The sequence below is a fragment of the Saccopteryx bilineata genome, chromosome 11 (assembly GCF_036850765.1).
Source record: "Saccopteryx bilineata isolate mSacBil1 chromosome 11, mSacBil1_pri_phased_curated, whole genome shotgun sequence".
NCBI classification, from domain to species: Eukaryota; Metazoa; Chordata; class Mammalia; order Chiroptera; family Emballonuridae; genus Saccopteryx; species Saccopteryx bilineata.
Window position 1 is genome coordinate 61,228,180 of NC_089500.1, and position 21,082 is coordinate 61,249,261.

Sequence of the window (21,082 nt, forward strand, 5' to 3'; positions counted from 1 at the left end):
TAAGAATAGAACTACCATATGACCCAGCAATCCCTCTGCTGGGTATATACCTCCAAAACTCAAAAATATTGGTACGTAAAGACACATGCAGCCCGATGTTCACTGCAGCATTGTTCACAGTGGCCAAGACATGGAAACAACCAAAAAGCCCTTCAATAGATTATTAAATAAAGAAGATGTGGTACATATATACTATGAAATACTACTCAGCCATAAGAAATGATGACAGAGGATCATTTACAATAACATGGATGGAACTTGATAACATTATACTGAGTGAAATAAATAAATCAGAAAAAACTAAGAACTGTATGATTCCATACATAGATGGGACACAAAAATGAGAATCATGGACAAGAGTGTGGTGGTCACCGGGGGGAGGGGAAGGGAGATGAGGGGTGGGGGGTGGGGGCAGAAGGGCACAAGGAAAACCAAATAAAAGGTGACGAAAGACAATATGACTTTGGGTGATGGGTATACAATATAATCAAATGTCAAAATGACCTGAAGATGTTTTCTCTGAATATATGCACCCTAATTAATCAATGTCACCCCGTTAAAATTAATTGTTTAAATAAAAAAAGAAGAAAGTAATAATCATGAGCACTGAGAGAAAAAAAATAGAAGAAGCAGCAATACTACCTAACAGTTTATGAGGCCAATATAACCCTGATACCTGGCAAAGACAACACAAAAAAATACTATAGACCAATAACTCTAATGAATACAGATGAAAAAATCCTAAACACAGTACTAGCAAATCGAATACAACACCACATTTAAAAAATAATACATCATAATCACAAGGATTCACAGGATCACCCAGGAGCACAAGTATGGTTCAATACATGTAAATCGATCAACATAATACACCATATCAACAAAACAAAGCAAAAAAATAATATAATCCTACCAATAAATAGATGCAGAAAAGGCATTCAATAAGATACAACATCCATTTATGTTTAAAACACTCAATAAAATGGATATGGCAGAAAAGTACCTCAACATAATAAAGGCCATATATGACAAACCATCAGTCAATATCAAACTAAATGGAGGAAAATCTGAAAGCTTTTCCTCTAAAATCAGGAACAAGACAAGGATGCCCACTCTCTCCACCATTATTCAACATAGTACTGGAAGTCTTAGCCAGAGCACTCAGGCAAGAAAAAAGAATAAAAGGCATCGATACTGGGAAAGAAGTAATGCTATCACTTTTTGCAGATGACATGATCCTGTATATAGAAAAGCCCAAAGACTCTATCCAGGGAAAAACTATAGGAAACAATAAACAAATACCATCAAGTCAAAGGATACAAAATCAGTATGCAAAAGTCTATGTTTTCCTATATGTCAACAATGAAATTTCAGAAAATGAATTGGAAAGTTTTTTTTTACAATTGCAACAAAATATAAACTACCTAGGAATAAATTTAAGAGAGTATGTGGCCTGATCAGGTGGTGGCACAGTGGATAGAGCGTCAGACTGGAATGCAGAGGACCCAGGTTCAAAACCCCGAGGCTGCCGGCTTGAGCACGAACTCATCGGCTTGAGTGTGTGATCATAGACATGACCTCCATGGTTGCTGGCTTGATCCCAAAGGTCACTGGCCTGAAGCCCAAGGTTGCTGGCTTGAGCGAGGGGTCCACTTGCTCTGATGTAGCTCCTCAGTCAAGGTACATATGAGAAAGCAATCAGTGAACAACTACGTTACTGCTATGAAGAACTGATGCTTCTCAACTCTATCCCTTCATGTCTGTCTATTCCCATCTGTCCCTCTTTTTGACTCTGTATCCAAAAAAAAAAAAAAAAAAAAAAAGAGAGAGTATATGAAGGATCTATATACTGAAAAAGAAATTGAAAAAGACATAATGAGGCCCTGACCGGTTTTCTCAGTGGATAGATGGTTAGCACAGCATGCCAAGTCCCAGGTTTGATCCCCGGTCAAGGCACATATGAGAAGTGACCATCTGTTTCCTTTCCCCTTCCTCTCTCCTTTCTTTCTCTCTTCCCATCACAGACAGTGGCAACTGGTTTGAGTGCCTGCCCCTCAAGCTGAGGATAGGTTGATTGGTCCCAGCATCAGCCTCAGGTGCCGATGATAGCTTGGTTGATTCCAGCACTGGCCCCAGACAGGGTTTGTCAGGTGGATCTTGGCTAGGGCGCATGCAAGAGTCTGTCTCTCTTTCTCCCCTCCTCTCACTTGAAAAAAGAAAAGAAAGGTCCTGGCCAGTTGGCTAAGTGGTAGACTGTCAGCCTGGTGTGTGGATTTCCAGGGTTCAATTCCCAGTCAGGGCACAAAGGAGAAGTGACCATCTGCTTCTCCACCCTTCTCCCTCCTCCTTCTCTCTCTTCCCCGCAGCCATGGCTCTTTTGGTTCGAGTGCATCATCCCAGACGCTAAGGATGGCTCTGTGGTGCCTCCATATCAGGTGCTAAAAATAGTTCAGTTGCAAGCATGGCCCTAGATGGGCAGAACATTAACCCCAGACAGGGAATGCCAGGTAGATTCTGGTGGGAGAAATGTGGAAGTCTGTCTCTCTACCTCTCCTCCTCTCACTTGAAAAGAAAAAAGAAAAAGAAAAAGAAACAATGAAATTGAAAAACAATTCCATGTTCATGAATCGAAAGAATCAACTTACTTAAAATGGCCATATTCCCCAAAACAATATACAAATTTAATGCAATCCCCATTAAAATTCCAATGTCATTTTTTAAAGAAATAGGACAAAAAAATTATCAGATTTGTATAGAATCATAAAAGACCCCAAACAGCCAAAGCAATCCTGAAAAAAGGAATGGAGCTGAAGGTATCATATTACATGACTTCAAGTTATATTATAAAGCTAGAATAATCAAAACAGCATGGTATTGGCAGAAAAACAGACATACAGACCAATGGAACAGAATCGAGATCCCAGAAGTAAAACCACACATACATGGACAAATAATCTTTAATAAAGGAGCCAAAAACACAATGGAGAAAAGAAAGCCTTCAATAAATTGTGCTGGGTAAATTGGAAAGCCATGTGCACAAGAATGAGACTTGACTACACTTTGTCCCCATGCACAAATATTAATTCAAAATGTACCAAAGACCTAAATATAAGATCTGAAACAATAAATTTCATGGAAGAAAACTAGGTATTAAGCTCATGGACCTTGGTCATAGGAAACATTTTATGAAATTGATTCCAAAGGCCAGGGAAGTAAAGGCAAAAATAAATGAATGGAACTACATCAAACTAAAACGCTTCTATTCTGCACAGCAAAAGAAACCAACTACAAAACAAAAAGCCAGCTAGCCAAATGGGAGATGATATTTACAAACAACTCCAATAAGGGGTTAATATCCAAAATATATGAAGAACTCACAAAGCTCAGCAACAAGCAAACAATTCAATTAAAAAATGGGGAGAAGACCCTAACAAACACTTCTCCTATGAAGAAATACAATCAACAGATACATGAAAAGATGCTCATATTCACTAGCTATTAGAGAAATGCAAATCAAAACTACAATGAGATACCACCTCACACCTGTTAGACTGACTGTTATCAACAAGGCAGATAATAACAAGTGTTGGAGAGGCTGTGGAAAAAAAAAAGAACCCTCATTTACTGCTGGAGGGAATGTAAACTGGTACAGCCATTATGGAAGACAGTATGGTGATTCCTCAAAAAACTAAGAATAGAATTACCATATGACTCAGCAATTTCTTTACTGGGTATCTACCTCCAAAACTCGAAAACATTGGTATGCAAAGACACGGGCACCCCCATGTTCATCGCAGCGTTATTCACAGTGGCCAAGACATGGAAACAACCGAAGTGTCCCTTGATGGAGGGTTGGATTAAGAAGATGTGGTGCATATATACAATGGAATACAACTCAGCCATAAGAAATGATCATATATTGCCATTTATGACAACATGAAAGGATCTTGAGAACATTATACTAAGCGAAATAACTACATCAGAAAAAGCTAAGAACTATATGATTTCACACATAGGTGGGAATAAAACTGAGCACGGACACAGACAATAGTAAAGTGGTGACCGGGGGAGGGGTTGAGGGGAAGGGCAATAAAAAGGAACAGATATATGGTAACGAAAAATGATTTGACTTTGGGTGATGGTCACACAACACAATCAACAAACAGTTCAAATGCTATAGAAATGTTTACCTGAAACCTATGTACTCTTATTGATCCATGTCACCCCATTAAATTTCTAAGTTAAAAGAAAAAGAAAGATCTAGGACTCTGAATTTTTTTAAAAATTCTTTTTTGTTTCCTCTTTATCTACCTTTATATATATAGTAGCCTAGCTGGCTACTATTTCTTCTCTTAAAAGGCATCCTTAACTCTTTAGACAGAGTTGAGTGCCTCTTCTCAGCTCCATCAAAACACTGCCATATCTCCTGATATATACGATACAACAGGTATGTATTTTCCCGCCTAGTTTTAAATTAAAAGGGCAGCATTCATATATTTATGGTATGCTCATACTTAGCGTATGCCAAACATGCTGGTTCTCAATGCATGTTTTCTGAACCAAACTAACAACTGTCAAGTTCTATGCATGAAAATACATTTTTAAATAATAAAATGACTATCCCTCAGGAAAGGTATTATCATAGCATCTTCTAAAATATATATATATTCCTGGGCCCACCTGAATTTAGTAAAAGAGTTACCACCTCCATGTCTTCTTCTACTGTGTGAGATTAATACTCTTGGGAAAGTGGTGGCTGAGATGATGTTTGGAGGAAGAGGACTCTGAGATAGACCAGAGAGAGAAGGATATTCCAAAAAGGGATGGCACATTCAAACACAGTGAGGTATCAAAAACTGGTCACAATGAAAGAACTCCAAGTGATTCAGTTTTACCAAAATAAATAATTTAAAGGAAAATGGCTAGAAAAAAATCTTTGAGAGGCGTGTAAAGCATCAGTTCCCCAAGGCCTTGTACGAGAATGCTAAACAACTAACTTTTTATAAAACTTCTGAACACTATTGGAGAAGGGAGAGGAAAACACACTACCATTATATAAAGACCACTCTGGATACTGTGTGGAGAATGGAGTGAAGTGGGAGTAGAGTGGAGACAAAGAGACTAGTTAACAGGCCGCTGTAATAACCTAGGAAAAGAGTAGTATGGACCTGAAACCAAGCCAGTATGAACAGAGTACAGAGCAGATCTGAAATATAGTGTGGAACTGGAATTACAATTACTTAGTTACTAAGTAGATGTGGGAGCTGAATGAGAGAGGAAGGAGCCCGAGTTTCCAGCTGAAGCAAATGTGTGAATAGTGGTACCATTTATAAATGGGGGAATAAAATCAGAAGAGCAGTTTTTAGGGGTGAAACTAATGGACTGTGTGAGGGAGAAAGCTAGCTCAGTGTCTAGACGTACTGAGGCTGACGTGGCTCTAGGACATCCAGACAGAGATGTGTGACTTGCATACATAAGTCTATAGTTAAGAAGAGAAACTTAGGCTACAGATGAGATTTGAGGTCACAAGCAGAGGGATGGTAAATGAATGCAGAGAAGCTGAGATCATTCATATAAATTCTAGAGTGAGAAGGAGGGAGGGGCAGAGACAGAATTCGGAAGAAGATAAAAGCAAACTGCAGAAGAGAAGCTCTGAGAATGGGAGATCAGCCAGAGAAGCAATAGCAAAAATTTGAAAATAAAGTGTTATGGAAGGAAGGCATGGTTAACAATGTCAAAGTCAGAGAGATAAGTAAAGAAACCAAAAGAGTCTCTCATTTCATTTGAAAACTAGAAAGCTATGGATACTTTAGAATAAAAGTTCAAGTGGGGAATCTGGAGTGGAACCATGGGCTGAAGAATATGTAGGCAATAAGAATGGAGAAAGAGCCAGGCGGTGGTGCAGTGGATAGAGCATTGGATTGGGATGCGGAAGGACCCAGGTTCAAGACCACGAGGTCGCCAGCTTGAGCGCGGGCTCATCTGGTGTGAGCAAAAAGCTCACCAGCTTGGACTCAAGGTCGCTGACTCGAGCAAGGGGTTACTCGGTCTGCTGAAGGCCCATGGTCAAGGCACATATGAGAAAGCAATCAATGAACAACTAAGGTGTTGCAATGAAAAACTGATGATTGATGCTTCTCATCTCTTTCCATTCCTGTCTGTCTGTCCCTGTCTATCCCTCTCTCTGACTCTCGCTCTGTCTCTGAAATAAATAAATAAATAAACAAATAAATAATTTTTTAAAAAGGGGGATGGAGAAAGACAAACAGTACGGTGCATTCTTGTAATATGCCGTTTGCTCTTACGTTACATGTGTGCGCATGCAAGTACATGTGTCCATGTAGGCAATAAAGTAAGTGGGGACAGAGGTGAGATATGAGGGTTGAGATAAAAAACAACAACAACGCATTTATATAATAAGAAAAAAGAGTTATTAGACAGAAGGAAGGTGAAGACATGAAGAGTGGTGATAACAGAGAATTAGATGCATGAAGGAATGAGGAATTGAGGTACACACCTAGAACAGGAGGGGGTAAGTTTTACTCCTGGGACTTCAGGGAAAAATTAGTGCAAACAGAAATAAGTTTACAGGTGGTAGAGCATGAAGTTGAAGAGTTAATGACTTAAATTATTTCTTTATTAGAACTGAAGGCAAGATTCTGAGAGCGTTGAGAGGAAGTGGTTGGGGCCCGAGTGATGGCTTACTCAGGCAGGGGCTTGAAGAGAACGGCAGGGGGATTAGTGAGGACAGCAAAGCACATAGGCCCACTGACACAGGAGTCTCCCCGAGGTACACACAGTAGGACAAAGGTTAAAGAAGCTGACGGACTGATTATTCCAAGGCTGGGGTTTCACTGGGTGGAAGAATTAAAGGTCCACAGAAATTATTTTTAATAAGAAGAAAGAATGAAAGTTATTAAATAATAAGTAGAGTATGGAAAGAATGCACTACAATAAAGGAAAAAGTCAAAGAACTGAAGATAATGAAGTCAAAGAGCTGGAAAGACAGGAAGTAGACCCAAGGTAGGAGCATTGAAGATCTCAGGGGTGAAGATGACTGAAGACTGAGAGCTGAAGAGGTCGAGCGCCACAAGGCTAGTGCCACATCGATCTCTCCCAGCGACACGAAGAAGGTGCTGGGAGAAGAGACGGGCAAAGAGAAAGGTAGTAAATGGCACCTTTGGTGCTCAAGGCTTCAGCAGATATGTGAGAAGAGTCTGCGACACAGGGACTGACTATGAAGTCAGGAGAGGACAGGTACAAGAGAAGATGTGACATGTCTGGAGAGCATGAACCTTGGAGGAAATCATTTTAATTTGCGAGTTGAAAAGTAATGGCTTAGACCAGGAAACTCTGTGGTTATGTGGGAAGCAAGAATGAGCGGCCTCCTGGCGATAGAAAGATGGTTTACTAAGCGTGGACAGTCAGGCTTCAACGAAGATGAAGTGGGGGGAAGGATCCACTGCCCGGCACGCTCGCAGCGGAGTGCAGCTCCAGGGCACACTGGAATCAAGGCAGCGGAGAAGGGAGAGGGCTACCAAGTTCAGGAGGAGGCACCCGGCAGCATCTCCTCGAGGAAGAAACACCTCTGTCTAACTGCAGATCCAGACAGGAGGTGAAGGGCTCTCCTCCTGAGAAGGCATGCAGGAAGGAGAGTCTGAGCTAGTGGAGGCAGGGCTGAGAGGTACAAGGTAACAGGTCTCCTAGCAGCCTTCGACCAGAGGTGGCCGACAGGCAACTGGGCATATAAATCTAATGCTTAGGAGAAAAATCACAAGAATTTTATTGACTTGTATACTTGAGAGTAATTAAACGTTTTACTTTAAAAAGTGTCTCGTTACAACTTTTAAAAATTTCTCCATTTATATCAATTTGATCAAACTCATGAGGGGATTCAAATATACCTTATCACAACCAGTGACTGTAATTATAATAGATACATAAAAATTAAAGGCAAGCCTTAATGGGTAGCTAAGTTGGTTAGAGCATCATCCCAATAAGCCACAATTGCAGGTTTGATTCCTGGTCAGGGCACATACAAATCAACTAATGAATGCATAAATAAGTGGAATGACAAATCGATGTTTTTCTCTTTTCTCTCTTTCCCTTCCTCTCTAATATTTTTTTTTAAGAGGTGAGAGGGAGGGAGGAACAGAGGGAGAGGGAGAGAGAAAGGGAGTCATATGTGCCTTAACCGGGCAAGCCTGGGGTTTTGAACTGGCAACCTCAGCATTCCAGGTCGTTTTATCCACTGTGTTGCCACAGGTTAGGCTAAAAAAAGTTTTTTAAAGATTGATCAAAAAAAAAAAAAAAAATGAAAGGCAACACAGGACTTGGGGGGGAGGAAGGGAGCAAGGTGGCTATGGCCACACAAGGGGAGCAGGAGGGACGTCACGATGGAACAGTTTCACTGGTCTATATGTGGACTCTGGTGGAGATCACATGAATCTACACAAGTGATATAACTGCACAGAACTAAACACAGACACAAATGAGTGCCTGTAAAATTGGGGGGACTGTAACAATGTCAATTTCCTGGTTCTGCTATTTTACTATATTTATGCAAGATGTTACCAGTGGGGGGAATTAGATGATAAGTATACAGGATCTCTGAGGATTATTTCTTACAACTGCATCCAAATCTACAATTATATATATAAATAAAAGTTTTACTTTTTATAGGCAAAGCAAAGTGTACAACTGGAAAATAATATTTTCAAAATTCATAGTAAATACTAGAGAATCACTTTCTAGGTCAGTGATTCTCAACTAGAAATCTGGAGGGGGTGAAGAGATACCTAAGTACCCCCATTCCCTGAACAAACCCCCAAACCAGAACTGGTACCATGATGAGCCACAGGGTTTGGAGGGAATATGTCGTATCTACATGTGTGCTGCAAATGAAGAGGAGTGGAAAACCACTCACTTCTAGCTACTTATCTTTACAAACACATCTAACTGGCAAGGGAAAACGCATGTAAGAGAAGTATAATATATAATAAGCAAATTTATAATAAACATGAAATATATTAAGAAATTACTTCTCATTTGATTGTTCCAAAATAAGCCAAAACATTATTCATGTAAATGTACTTGATGAATGAAGATAAACATTCTGTTAATACAAAAGTAAAAGTATGCACTTAAAAATTATTTTGATAGATTTTCAGTGGTATATCCATATCCACCTAACAAAAAATACATCTCTAAAAGCACACGATCCATGGCCTTGAGTACAGTGAGATTATTCGGCCTTGGCACAATAACACCATACCCTTGTCAACTAGAGGAAGGAACCACAAACAAGCAGAAACCACAAGCAGATTCAATATTTTTTAGAAAGTCCCTACTAAGAAGCCACCCTAAAAGAGAATACTTAAGTTTAGTCCACTAAAATCAAGTTTAGCCCTCTAAAATCAAACACATGGAAACATTTTGGAATGCTAAGAGAACCTAATTTAATATCTGAACAAGTGATATCAATCAGAACAAAAAATAAAATCACCTAATGATGTACACATTTCTAAAACCCTGGTATTAGAACTGTCCACAGAATTGTCTGTGTGTGTGTGTGTGTGTGTGTGTGTGTGTGTGTGTGTGATGATCGGTGACCCATAGGGGAACCGTTATGTAAAAGAATGGCATATCAAAAGCCACTATCAGAGCCATTGAAAAGAGTACGTTTATGATTAAAAAAATGTTCAAATAGCAAATGAGCTACAAATTAGCACGTGCAAGATTCTAATTTTGAACTTAAAACATACATGTATATGTCTATACAGAAAAAGCATCAAAAAATATAAACCCAAAAGGTTTGTTTTTAGATTGTGGCGTTTTTATTCTTTGCACATTTCCATGTTTTAAAAGTTTTCTACAGTAAGTACAAACTACTTTTGTAAGTTGGGAGAAAAGAAACAAACAACACCAATAAAAATTTTAAGTAATACTAATAACAGCTATGAAATACTATGAAAAGTATGTATACATGAATACACATACAAGATTACAATTATATTAAAGAAAGAAAGGAAATTATTCTAAATAATGATGGCTGTGTGGACGAAATAATATGGGCAATTTTCCTTCCTTCTTCTAGTCCATGCCTTGAAATTTTTTCTTTTAAGAACATGTAATATGTTAATATAAAGAAATACCATACTTATCCACCCTAACCCCAAACCTTCTTTTTCACTGTATCCTGCCTCCTAAAACAAACCAACAGACACAAATATGCACACAAACCCACAGGTACTTACATGGGCTTACATCTCTGTATCTGTTTCGATTTCTGTTTTCTGGAAACTTGGCCACTCTATGAGGATAATCATGGGACTCATTGCGAATTTCCTTAAAATAACAAAAATATATTTTAACATTCCTCTTGAATTTTGTATAGCAAAACAGATACTTTCCCAGCCAGTATAAAATAGCATTTATTGAGCACTTATGATTTGCCAAATACTATACAAAACACACTCCTACATTATCTCATTCAATTCTCACACCAGTGGGTACGATTATCTTCACCATTTTATGTATGAGGGTTGATAGGCTTTGAGAGGTTAAATAACCGAAAAAACATCAAAGAGCTAGTAAGTGGCAGACCCCAGGACTGAACCAAAGTCCTTTGGGTACCAAAGTCTTTTTTCTTGATATATTTATTTACTGTCATGCTATATTCAACACCAACCTGGCAACACTAAACACTGGTCACATAGAATTAATGCAATGGCTATATGATTTCACCATACTCAAAGCTCTGACTGAACTCTCTTAAAAAATATCTACCTATATTTTGGAGCATCTGTCTTAAAATTTTAATCGATTTCTTCATCTTCATGCCATAAAATTTTACTTTATTCTGAGTTCAGAAATATCCTCGAATTTTATTTCTAGAGCCATAAATGCTTAGCAACATTTACCAGGCCTGAAGTTCATTCTAAGACCCTTATGGTTCTCTGTATTTCACTAAGGAAAAAATTCTGTGAGGTTATGCCTGTGTTAGGCACCCAGCTACTTGTATCCAACATCAGTATTTGTCTGTCACATGAAATAAAATTCGAAGAATTCGGGCAAAAATAGAAACATACCAAAAAAGTGTATGTTAACAGCAAAAATTAATTTGGGTTTTTGCTCACACTACTACGGGAGAAAAATCATTTAAAAAGTTAGGTACCAAGCCCTGGCCTGTTGGCTCAGTGGTAAAGCACTGGCACAGCGTGTGGAAGTCCTGGGTTTGATTCCTGGCCAGGGCACACAGGAGAAGCGCCCATCGTCTTCTCCACCCTTCCCCCTCTCCTTTCTCTCTCTCTCTCTTTTCCCCTCCTGCAGCCAAGGCTCCACTGGAGCAAAGCTGGCCTGGGTGCTGAGGATGGCTCCATGGCCTCCACCTCAGGTGCTAGAATGGCTCTGGTTGCAATGGAGCAATGGCCCAGATGGGCAGAGCATCACCCCCTAGTGGGCATGCCCGGTGAATCCTGGTTGGGCACATGCAGGAGTCTGTCTCTTTGCCTCTTAGAATCTCACTTCAGGAAAAAAAAAAATAGTTAGGTACCAGCCCTTGCCGGGTAGCTCACTTGGTTAGGGCATCGCCCTGATACTCCAAGGTTGTAGATTTGATCTCGGTCAGGGCATATATAAGAATCAATCAATGAATACAGAAATAAGTAGAACAATAAATCAATGTTTCTCTCTCTGTCTCCCTTCTCTCTAAAATCAATTTCAAAAGAGTTATAGCCCTGGCTAATTGGCTCAGTGGTTGAGCACTGGTGGAGGGTGGGTTTGATTACTGGTCAGAGAGCACATGGGAGAAGCAACCATCTGCTTCTCCACCCACCCCTTTCTTCCTCTCCCACAGTCATGGCTCGATTGGTTCAAGTGAGCTGGCCTCCCTGCGTGGAAGCTGGCTCCCTGGAGCCTCTGCCTTAGTTGCTAAAAATAGCTCGGTTGGCAAGCAACAGCCCTAGATGGACAAAGTGTCCCAGTACGGGCTTGCCGGGTTGATCCTGGTCTGGCACAGGTGAGAGTCTGTCTCTGTCTCCCCTCCTCTCACTTCATTGAAAAAAAAAGAAAAAAAGAAAAAAAAGGCACCAGATAGTTCTATAAATTGAACACAAATAAATTATTCAAGTCAATTATTGATGAATGCCCTTACTGTGGGTTCCCTACCCTCTTGCCTTGCCACCACTCATACCAACCTTAGAAAAGTTAACTTTTACATAGTTCATGTTTTTAAGTTATTGGGCCTTCCCAGATGCAAGAGAAGGAAGGGAACACAGACCACCTTTCAATGGGAGGAATCTGTCACATTGTGTAAAGAGCACATGTGATGCAAATGTTGGTACGGCCATTTTGGAAAATGCAATCTGCCATACAGAAACAGAAACACCCAGCACACACACGGTACAATTGTTGCTGTTGACTTAATGCTACTGTACATCCTGCAATCTTGCTGAGTTCTCCAGTATGTTGTAGCTGCTTCTGAATTTGTCAATATCATCAGTAATAATTCTGTCTCTTCCTTATATGCCGTAATTCTTATTTATTCATACCTCTTATTTCTTTTCCTATTCTAATTTTATTGGCTAGAACCTCCTATTCATAATCAAATAGAAATATTTTTTTCCCCTGATTTTGAATGAACTGATTCAAGGTTTAACCACTAAGTGTAATATTGCTTTAGGCTTCTGGTGGATACCCTCTACAGGCTAAGAAGTTTCTCTTCAATTTATAGTTCGCTAAATGTTTTGTTTTTTATCAGGAAAGGGTACTAAATTTTATTCAGTATTTTCCCTGCAATCATGGAGATGATCATACAGCTTTTCTCCTTTAATCTGGAATTACAATAATAGATTTTAACTTAATAATATGCATTTAAGATTTCTCCATGTCTTCTTATGATTTGATTGCTCATTTCTTCTTAGTGTTGAATAACAAACCAGAAAAAAAAAGAAAGGAAAAGAATAGCATTCCATTGCCTGGATATATAACCATTTTTATTTAACATGTATTCATCCATGTTTTTAAGCTGAACAGACCTCTAATTTTCTTTTCTCATATTGTTTATTCAGTTTTAGTATCAAAGTTATTTAGTATCAAAGTTATACCAGCCTCATATAACCTGGTCAAAAATATTACCTTCCAGTTTCATATATTTTTCCATGAAGGTGCATTACAACAAATTATTGTAACTGGCTGAAAAGCAAAAAAACAAAACTAAACTAAAAAAAACTTCAACCATACCCACAAATTAATGATAAAAGCTTTAAAATGTCAAATAAATTTTTATGTAAAATTAAACATTTTTATGTAAATTCAGGTATAGTCTTATATTTGCTTGCATAACCTCAAACATTACATGACGAGTCAAAACACTACAAGAGGTAAAATAGGTAATTTTATATTGGAAGCTAGTAACTGATTTGAGGAAAACACTAACGTAAAATAATACTAAAGCATAATTTTTCTCTTGACAGCTCTTCTGTGCCAAGTGCAAACAGATTGGCAAGAATAAAAACTTCTGATAACACCATGTAGGTGAGAGAGAAAGAAAAAGAGCCTCATACATTATGAGAGAAGGTACACCAATATGCTTTTTTGAGAACAATTTGATTAAGATCATAAATTTGACCCACCAATTTCACTGCCAGAAATTTATATCACATATGGTCATATACCTCATGTGCAAACAATTATGTATAAGGATGTTCACTCTACATAATCATGAAAAACTGATAAAAACCTAAATGTCCTTCAAGAATGAACTGCTGGTATATGCTATAATTCACCAATGCAGTGGAATACATAGGAACCATGAAAATACACTGATCTGGAACAATTTCAAAGACAAACTGTAGTGAAAAAAGGTACAAAAAGTAAGTTTAGTATGCTCCCATGGCGGAGGAGGGGAACTCCACTCAAACATGAATACGCCTGAGAATATAATGAGTAATTACAGAAGACAGGAAATCAGTAATTTCTGAGGAGGGAGACTGGGGGACTGGACATCTAGGGAAGGGTATAGATATAAAATATTTCAAACAGAAAAATATGGGTAATATGACAGCCATGCCCCACCTGTGAGATTAAACACTGACTGGCACTTTGGGGACATCTGAATAAAACATCAGATACACCAAAAAGGCTTTTCCCTAGCCTGCCCCTCTCTTTCTTTCCAAAGAAACGTGTCCTTTTCGCTACTTTTTATTGGAGACTTTTTGTGCTATTTGAATTTTAAACCATAAACTAATATATTTAGTTCATATATTATTTTAAATTAAACTAGCTAAATACTAAATAATACTAACATCAGTCCTAATGCTAATATATAGTTTTTAAGTCACATCGAAAAGTTGCTGTAACCCACAAAATGGGAGAAAATAGTTGCGAATCAAATACCTGATAATAGATTATTTTCTGGTAAATAGTTTTATTAAGTTATATATTTTAAAATATAAACATTTAGTTTTAAATGAATATGCCTAGAAAAATATTAGTCTCTTACGTGATTGAAAACTTCCAGCCCTGGCTGGATAGCTCAGTTGGTTAGAGCTTTGTCCTGAAGTGCAGAGGTTACCGGTTCTATCCCTGGCCAGGGCACAGACAGGAATGGCTCTATCTTCCTGTTTGTTTGTCCCTTCCTCTTTCTCTAAAATTAATCAATAAAAATTTTCTTTTAAGTTTCCTTTCAATCTTATTAACCCTAATGGGCTAAGATTTTATTCATCTAATCATATCAGATATTTTTTCAAAAGTAAAATTCCTAATAACTGATGCTTATTTTTAAAAGTATTTAAAAATATTTAAATTTTAATGAAAATTATTTTTAAAATGCATTATATATTTGTCTCCTAAAACAGAATGTCACTTAACTTTTTCATGAGTCACCACACACATTAATTTACTGGGCAGTAACACAATAACAGCCTCAGGGGATTATCTAAGTAAATACAACGGTTTGTCTCCATAGTAAGTGGCCACAGAGTGCTTTACTTGGAGTTTGCACATGTGAACTGTTAAAAGAGGAAAACTCACGATGTCAGAACTCAGGACTCTATAAATCAGCAAAAAGGAAAATTATCCAGTATTACTCTATTCAGAGGTAGTACAAATTTTTTGACTTTTTACTTCGTGGATAAGTAGATGTTAATATAAAATTCAATTTAAAAAGCTTTAATAAAAACAGACTATACAGGCAAACTGTTTATATGTATACCTGCTTTAATCTCTTAAAAGTAGCATAATACTTTTCCCTGTCAATACATCCCTCACCATCATTTTTAATGACTGCTGAATGCAGAACCTTTTGTTACAGGATACACCATAATTTATTTTGCCCTGAACAATTAGATTTCCAAAAAATCACAATTATTAAAAATGATGTGATGAATATCCTTAAGTATGACCCTACAGAAATTTCAGAGTATTTCTTGATAACCCTCTAAAAATAGAACTCTTGGCTCATGCTTTGCCAGTATTTCTCAAGAAATGTTGTAGAGTTAGACTCTGCCTCATTCCCAGCAATACCAGTTAGACTAAAGTCCTATCTTTAATTTGTCCTCAAAAGTTGTCTTTCCCTGGCTGGTTAGCTCAGTCACTTAAGAGCGTCATTCAGAAACGCTAAGGTTGTGGGCTCAATCCCCGGTCAGGGCACATACAGGAAGTAGTAACCAGTGAACGCACAACTAAATGAATAACAATCTCTCCTCCACCCCTTATTCTTGCTGTTTCTCTAAAATCAACAACAAAAAAATCTTAAAAGAAAAAAGTTGTCTTGATTTTTGTAGGGTGTTTACTCTTTCAGCTGAACCTTAAATTTAAATCTTTAGACTGATATTTTAAAAAAACTTTAACTGAATTTTAGAGAGAAAGGCAGAGAGAGAGAGAGACAGAGAGAAACACTGATTTGTTGTTCCACTTATCCATATAGTCATTGGTTGATTCCTGTATGTGCCCCAAACAGGGAATGAACCCACAACCCAGGCAGACAAGGACAATGTTCCAACCAACGTGGGTAAAAGTAGGTTTATAGTTGTTTGTATGGAAAATACAATAATTAATAAATAATAATGCAATAATAAACCTGTGGTTCATGTATTCACAACTGTAAACCCACTTTTGCCCATACCTGTATATAGTTACATATTTGTTAATTTAGGGAGAACTGATATCTTTTTCCCTTTCCCATGCCTTCCCCCTCTCCTTTCTTTCTTTCTTCTTTATTGAGAACTGACATCTTTAAAATACCAACTTTTCCATCAGAAATTGTGTATGTTACTCCATTTGTCTTCCTTGGTTTTTTTTTGGGGGGGGGAGAGTGTAAAGAGGGACAAATATGCAGAACGTGACAGAAAATGATTTGACTTTGGGTGATGGGTATACAACATAATCAAGAGTTCAAATGCTATAGGAATGCTTATCTGAAACCTATGTAGTTTTGTTGATCAATGTCATCCTGTTAAATTCAATTTTCTAAATAAAATTTAAAATAAATTTTTATTGATTTTTAGAAAGAGGGAAGGAGGGAGAGAGAGACATCAATTTGTTGTTCCACTTATTTCTGCATTCATTGGTTGACTCTTGTATGTGCCCTGACCAGGGATCAAATCCACAACCTTGGTCTATGGAAACAATGCTCTAACCAACTGAGCTACCCAGCCAGGGCTTCCTTGTTTTTGTTTGCTTCTTATTTTGGGGGCTTTTGTTTGTTTGTTTGTTTGTTTAGTGAGAGAGAGAGAGAGAAGGAGAGAGAGACAGACAAGAAGGGAAAGAGATGAGAAGCATCAACTCGTAGTTGCATTACTTTAGTTGTTCATTGAATGATTCTCATATGTGCCTTGACCAGGGATCTCCAGCAGAGTCAATGACCCGTTGCTCAAGCCAGTGACCTTGGGTTTCAAGCCAGCAATCTACGGGCTCAAGCCAACGACCAGGGGGTCATGTCAATGATCCTACACTCAAGCTAGTGATCCTGCGTTCAAGCAGGATAAGCCCACGCTCAAGCTGGTGACCTCAGGGATTTGAACCTGGGTCCTCAGCATCCCATATCAATGCTCTATCCACTGTACCACCACTAGTCAGGCCCTGGTTGTTTCTTTAATTTAAACAAACCTGACACATTTCTTAAGTTTATTCTTAAGTATTTAAAATTTTTTATTGCTATTTTGACTGATATCAATATGTCTACATGATTTTTCTCCTTTAATCAATAAAAATTAATTGTACAAGGTGGAGCAAAATTAGGTTTACAGTTGTGAGTACACAAAACAGTTTATTCTTGCATTGTTATTTATTATTTTATTATTTCTCATACAAACCATAAACCTACAGTGGTACCTTGAGATATGAGTTTAATTCGTTCTGTAACCGAGCTCATAAGTCAGTCAACTTGTATAGCAAACAATTTCTACCATTTAAAATAACTGAAAATGATTTAAGCCATTCCAGCCCTGTGAAACATCCCCAAAACATCCTAAATTATGAAAAAAGACATTTTTAATTAAGAAACACACATGTATACTTTACCAATGTATAACAAAATATTTGAAATAAAAGAAAAAAGTGTTATTTAGTACTGTATTCTTACCTTGGAGACAGACGAGTGCGGCTAACGGAGGTGAATGGCGGAGGAGGAGGGAGGGAGGAAGGGATGCAGGCACTGTAGACACTAAACTAAAACTGCACTTTCTTAACACTGAATGTAAACTAAAACTGCATTTTCTTTACTTTAAACAAAACTAAAACTGCACTTTATTTAAAATGAAACCACAAAAACTTAATTGTAAAAAAATGCATTTTCTTAACTTTAAACTTAACCTAAGCTTAACATTACATATTTTTCATTTCATCATCACCTGTTTTTGCCTTTCTGGCTGCGCTTTTGGCATTTTCACTTGCAGGACTTTTGAATAAAAATCTATCCAAAGAGGTTTGCTTTTGCCTGCCTTTTAAAATGTTTCGGAAATGTGACCAACAGGTGCCATTAAAGTGCTGAAGCAGGACCAGTTGAAACTTTTTCTGTTTCTTTTCAACGAAATTTGAAAGCTTCTCAACATTGCCAGCATGTCTTTCATTTCACTTGTAGAAATCACTTCCTCCTACTCTACCTCCTCCTCACTACTCTCTTGCAGAAGTTCCTTATGTTGCATCATATGTAGCTCCTTCAACTCCTCAGTTGAGAGTTCTTCATGTTCCTCGACGAGCTCGTTTACGTCACCCTCATTTACCTCCAGACCCATTGACTTTTCAAGGGACACAATCCCCTCCAACGCTTCTACCTCGGTCTCAGTCTCTGGTTCGAATCCTCCGAAGTCCCTGTCTGCAACTACATCAGGCCATAACTTTTTCCATGCCAAGTTAAAGATTATTCTTGTAACCTCTTGCCATGCCAAGTCAATAATGCGTAAACATATCACCATGTTGTAGTGATCTTTCCAAAACTCTCGAAGGGTTAGAATTGTATTCTCAGTCACCTCAAAGCAGCGGCGGAACAAGTGCTTTGTGTAAAGCTTTCTAAAGTTGGAAATGGCCTGTTGATCCATAGGTTGCAAGACTGAAGTTGTGTTGGGTGGGAGGTAGAGGACTTTCATGAATTTGAACTCATCATTTGAATGTCATCTTCAAGACATGGTGGGCGAGCTGGAGCATTTTTAAGGATTAGTAATGCTTTCATCGGGAGTTTTTTTTGTTTTTGTTTTTTTACAGAGACAGAGAGAAAGGGACAGATAGGGACAGACAGACAGACAGACAGGAACAGAGAGAGACGCTAAGCATCAATCATCAGTTTTTTGTTGCAACACCTTAGTTGTTCATCGATTGCTTTCTCATATGTGCCCTGACCGAGGGGCTACAGCAGACCGAGTGACCCCTTGCTCAAGCCAGCAACCTTGGGTCCAAGCTGGTGAGCTTTGCTCACACCAGATGAGCCTGCCCTCAAGCTGGCAACCTCGGGGTCTCGAACCTGGGTCCTCCACATCCTAGTCTGATGATCTATCCATTGCGCCACCGCCTGGTCAGGCGGGAGTTTATTTTCTTGAAGATATTTCTTCACTGCAGGACCAAAACAAGATTTACCCATTCAATAAAAAACTGTGCCGCGTAACCCATGCCCTAGCACTGGCGTGCCACATAACCTGCAGTTTTTCTTTAAAAGTCTTGTGCATCTTAAAAGCTCGAGGATTTTCAAAATGATACACTAGCAGTGGCAGTCAACCTTTTTATATCTACCATCCACTTTTGTATCTCTGTTAGAAGTAAAATTTTCTAACCGCCCACCGGTTCCACTGTAATGGTGATTTATAAAGTAGGGAGGTAACTTTACTTTATAAAATTTATAAAGCAGAGTTACAGCAAGTTAAAGCATATAATAATAATTACTTACCAAGTACTTTGTGTTGGATTTTCGCTAAGTTTGGCAGAATAAATCTTTATAAAACAACTTACTATAGTTAAATCATTTTATTTATACTTTGGTTGCTCCGCTACCACCCACCATGAAAGCTAAAACACCCACTAGTGGGCGGTAGGGACCAGGCTGACTACCACTGCTTTACAGTCACCGCTAGCATTTGCACACTATGCAAGGGTTAGACCAGGCATCCCCAAACTACGGCCCGCGGGCCGCATGTGGCCACCTGCAACCATTTATACAGCTCCTGCCGCACTTCCAGAAAGGGGCACCTCTTTCATTGGTGGTCAGTGAGAGGAGCACTGTATGTGGCGGCCCCCCAATGGTCTGAGGGACAGTGAACTGGCCCCCTGTGTAAAAAGTTTGGGGACCCCTGGGTTAGACGGTCCTTCGTGGGTTTATGGCCTGGCAACTTCTTCTCCTCTGTGGTGATGGAAGTCCTCTGGGGCATTTTTTTCCAAAACAATCCTGTTTCGTCACAGTTGAACACTTGTTGGGGGATGTAGCCTTTCTTTGCGATAAGCGCAGCAAAACGTGTGATGTACTCCTTAGCTATCTTACCGTCAGCACTCGCAGCTTCACCATGCCTCACCACCGAGTGGATGCCAGATCTCTTCTTGAAATTTTCAAACCAGCCGTGATATGACTTGCCTTAAACGTATCTTCTGCTGCCTCTTTTGAGGTTGATGGTTCTTTCTTCTTCAAGTCGCAGTAAATAATACGTGCCTTTTTGCATATTACAGTCTCCGTCACTGTATCTCCTGCCAGCTCTCTTTCACTCACACCAGCAGAAGCTTCTCCATTTCCTTCATGGATATTTGTCCTTAATTGGGACAGAACTGTAGTTTCTATTGCTGCATTTGCGATTTTGATGGCATCCTTTTGTTTAAGGATGGTACAAATTGTAGATGTATTGCGGTTGGTAGTACACCATGCTCATGTTTTTCTATTATTTCTTGCTTTACTTCTATCGACATCATTCTCTTCTTCTCACCACTGTCCTTTACACTCACTTTCTTCAGGCCCATGATAGCACACAAAAAAGTTAGTAAAAAATGCAAAAATAATGCAAGAACGAGTACAGCGCACCAGATTCGACTTGATTCTGCACGTAACACATGAGAAGGAACAAGATGCTGGTGTTGTGCTGCCGATACGGGACCCATGCGCCAACACGCCAACTAGCGGCAGCTTCTCAAATCACGACTCATATCTCGGAATTTTGCTCGGATCTCAAACAAAAATATGGACAGAGTTGCAGCTCATATCTCAAGGTACCACTGTACTTTTGCCCCACCCTGTAGCATTACACTCTTTCATACTGACAATCTTTATATTCCTAGAATAAATTTGTAAATTGTGTTTTATACTATATTTCTAGATAATATCCATTGATGACATATTAGAATTTGGAGACTACAATCGTAGGTCAAACTGAACTGCCTATTAGAATGGGAGCAGTGTAGTAACTCATTTATTTCTGCCTTTCGTTTGTATTCAATAGGTCCTTCTAAAGCTTTAATTTTATTGTAATTTTTCTAGCATAAATGAAATGCTTAATTCATTAATATTCTATTTTCTTGCCTAATGACTAACTAAATCCTATGTTTATTTTTATTTTTTATATATTTTTAGATTTTTAGAGAAAGGAGTTGGGGCAGGAATGGGAAGCATCAA

General features: G+C 38.5%; 1 protein-coding gene across 2 annotated transcripts in view; it reads right to left on the reverse strand.

The window, feature by feature from the left end:
* Nucleotides 1–21,082, reverse strand: part of PTPN2 (protein tyrosine phosphatase non-receptor type 2) — a 108,711-nt gene that overhangs the window by 66,403 nt on the left and 21,226 nt on the right. For both annotated transcript variants that reach the window (XM_066246954.1, XM_066246953.1), the window contains exon 2: nt 10,257–10,347. In XM_066246954.1, the coding sequence (XP_066103051.1) occupies nt 10,257–10,347 (91 nt within the window). The remainder of the gene's footprint in view (nt 1–10,256; nt 10,348–21,082) is intronic.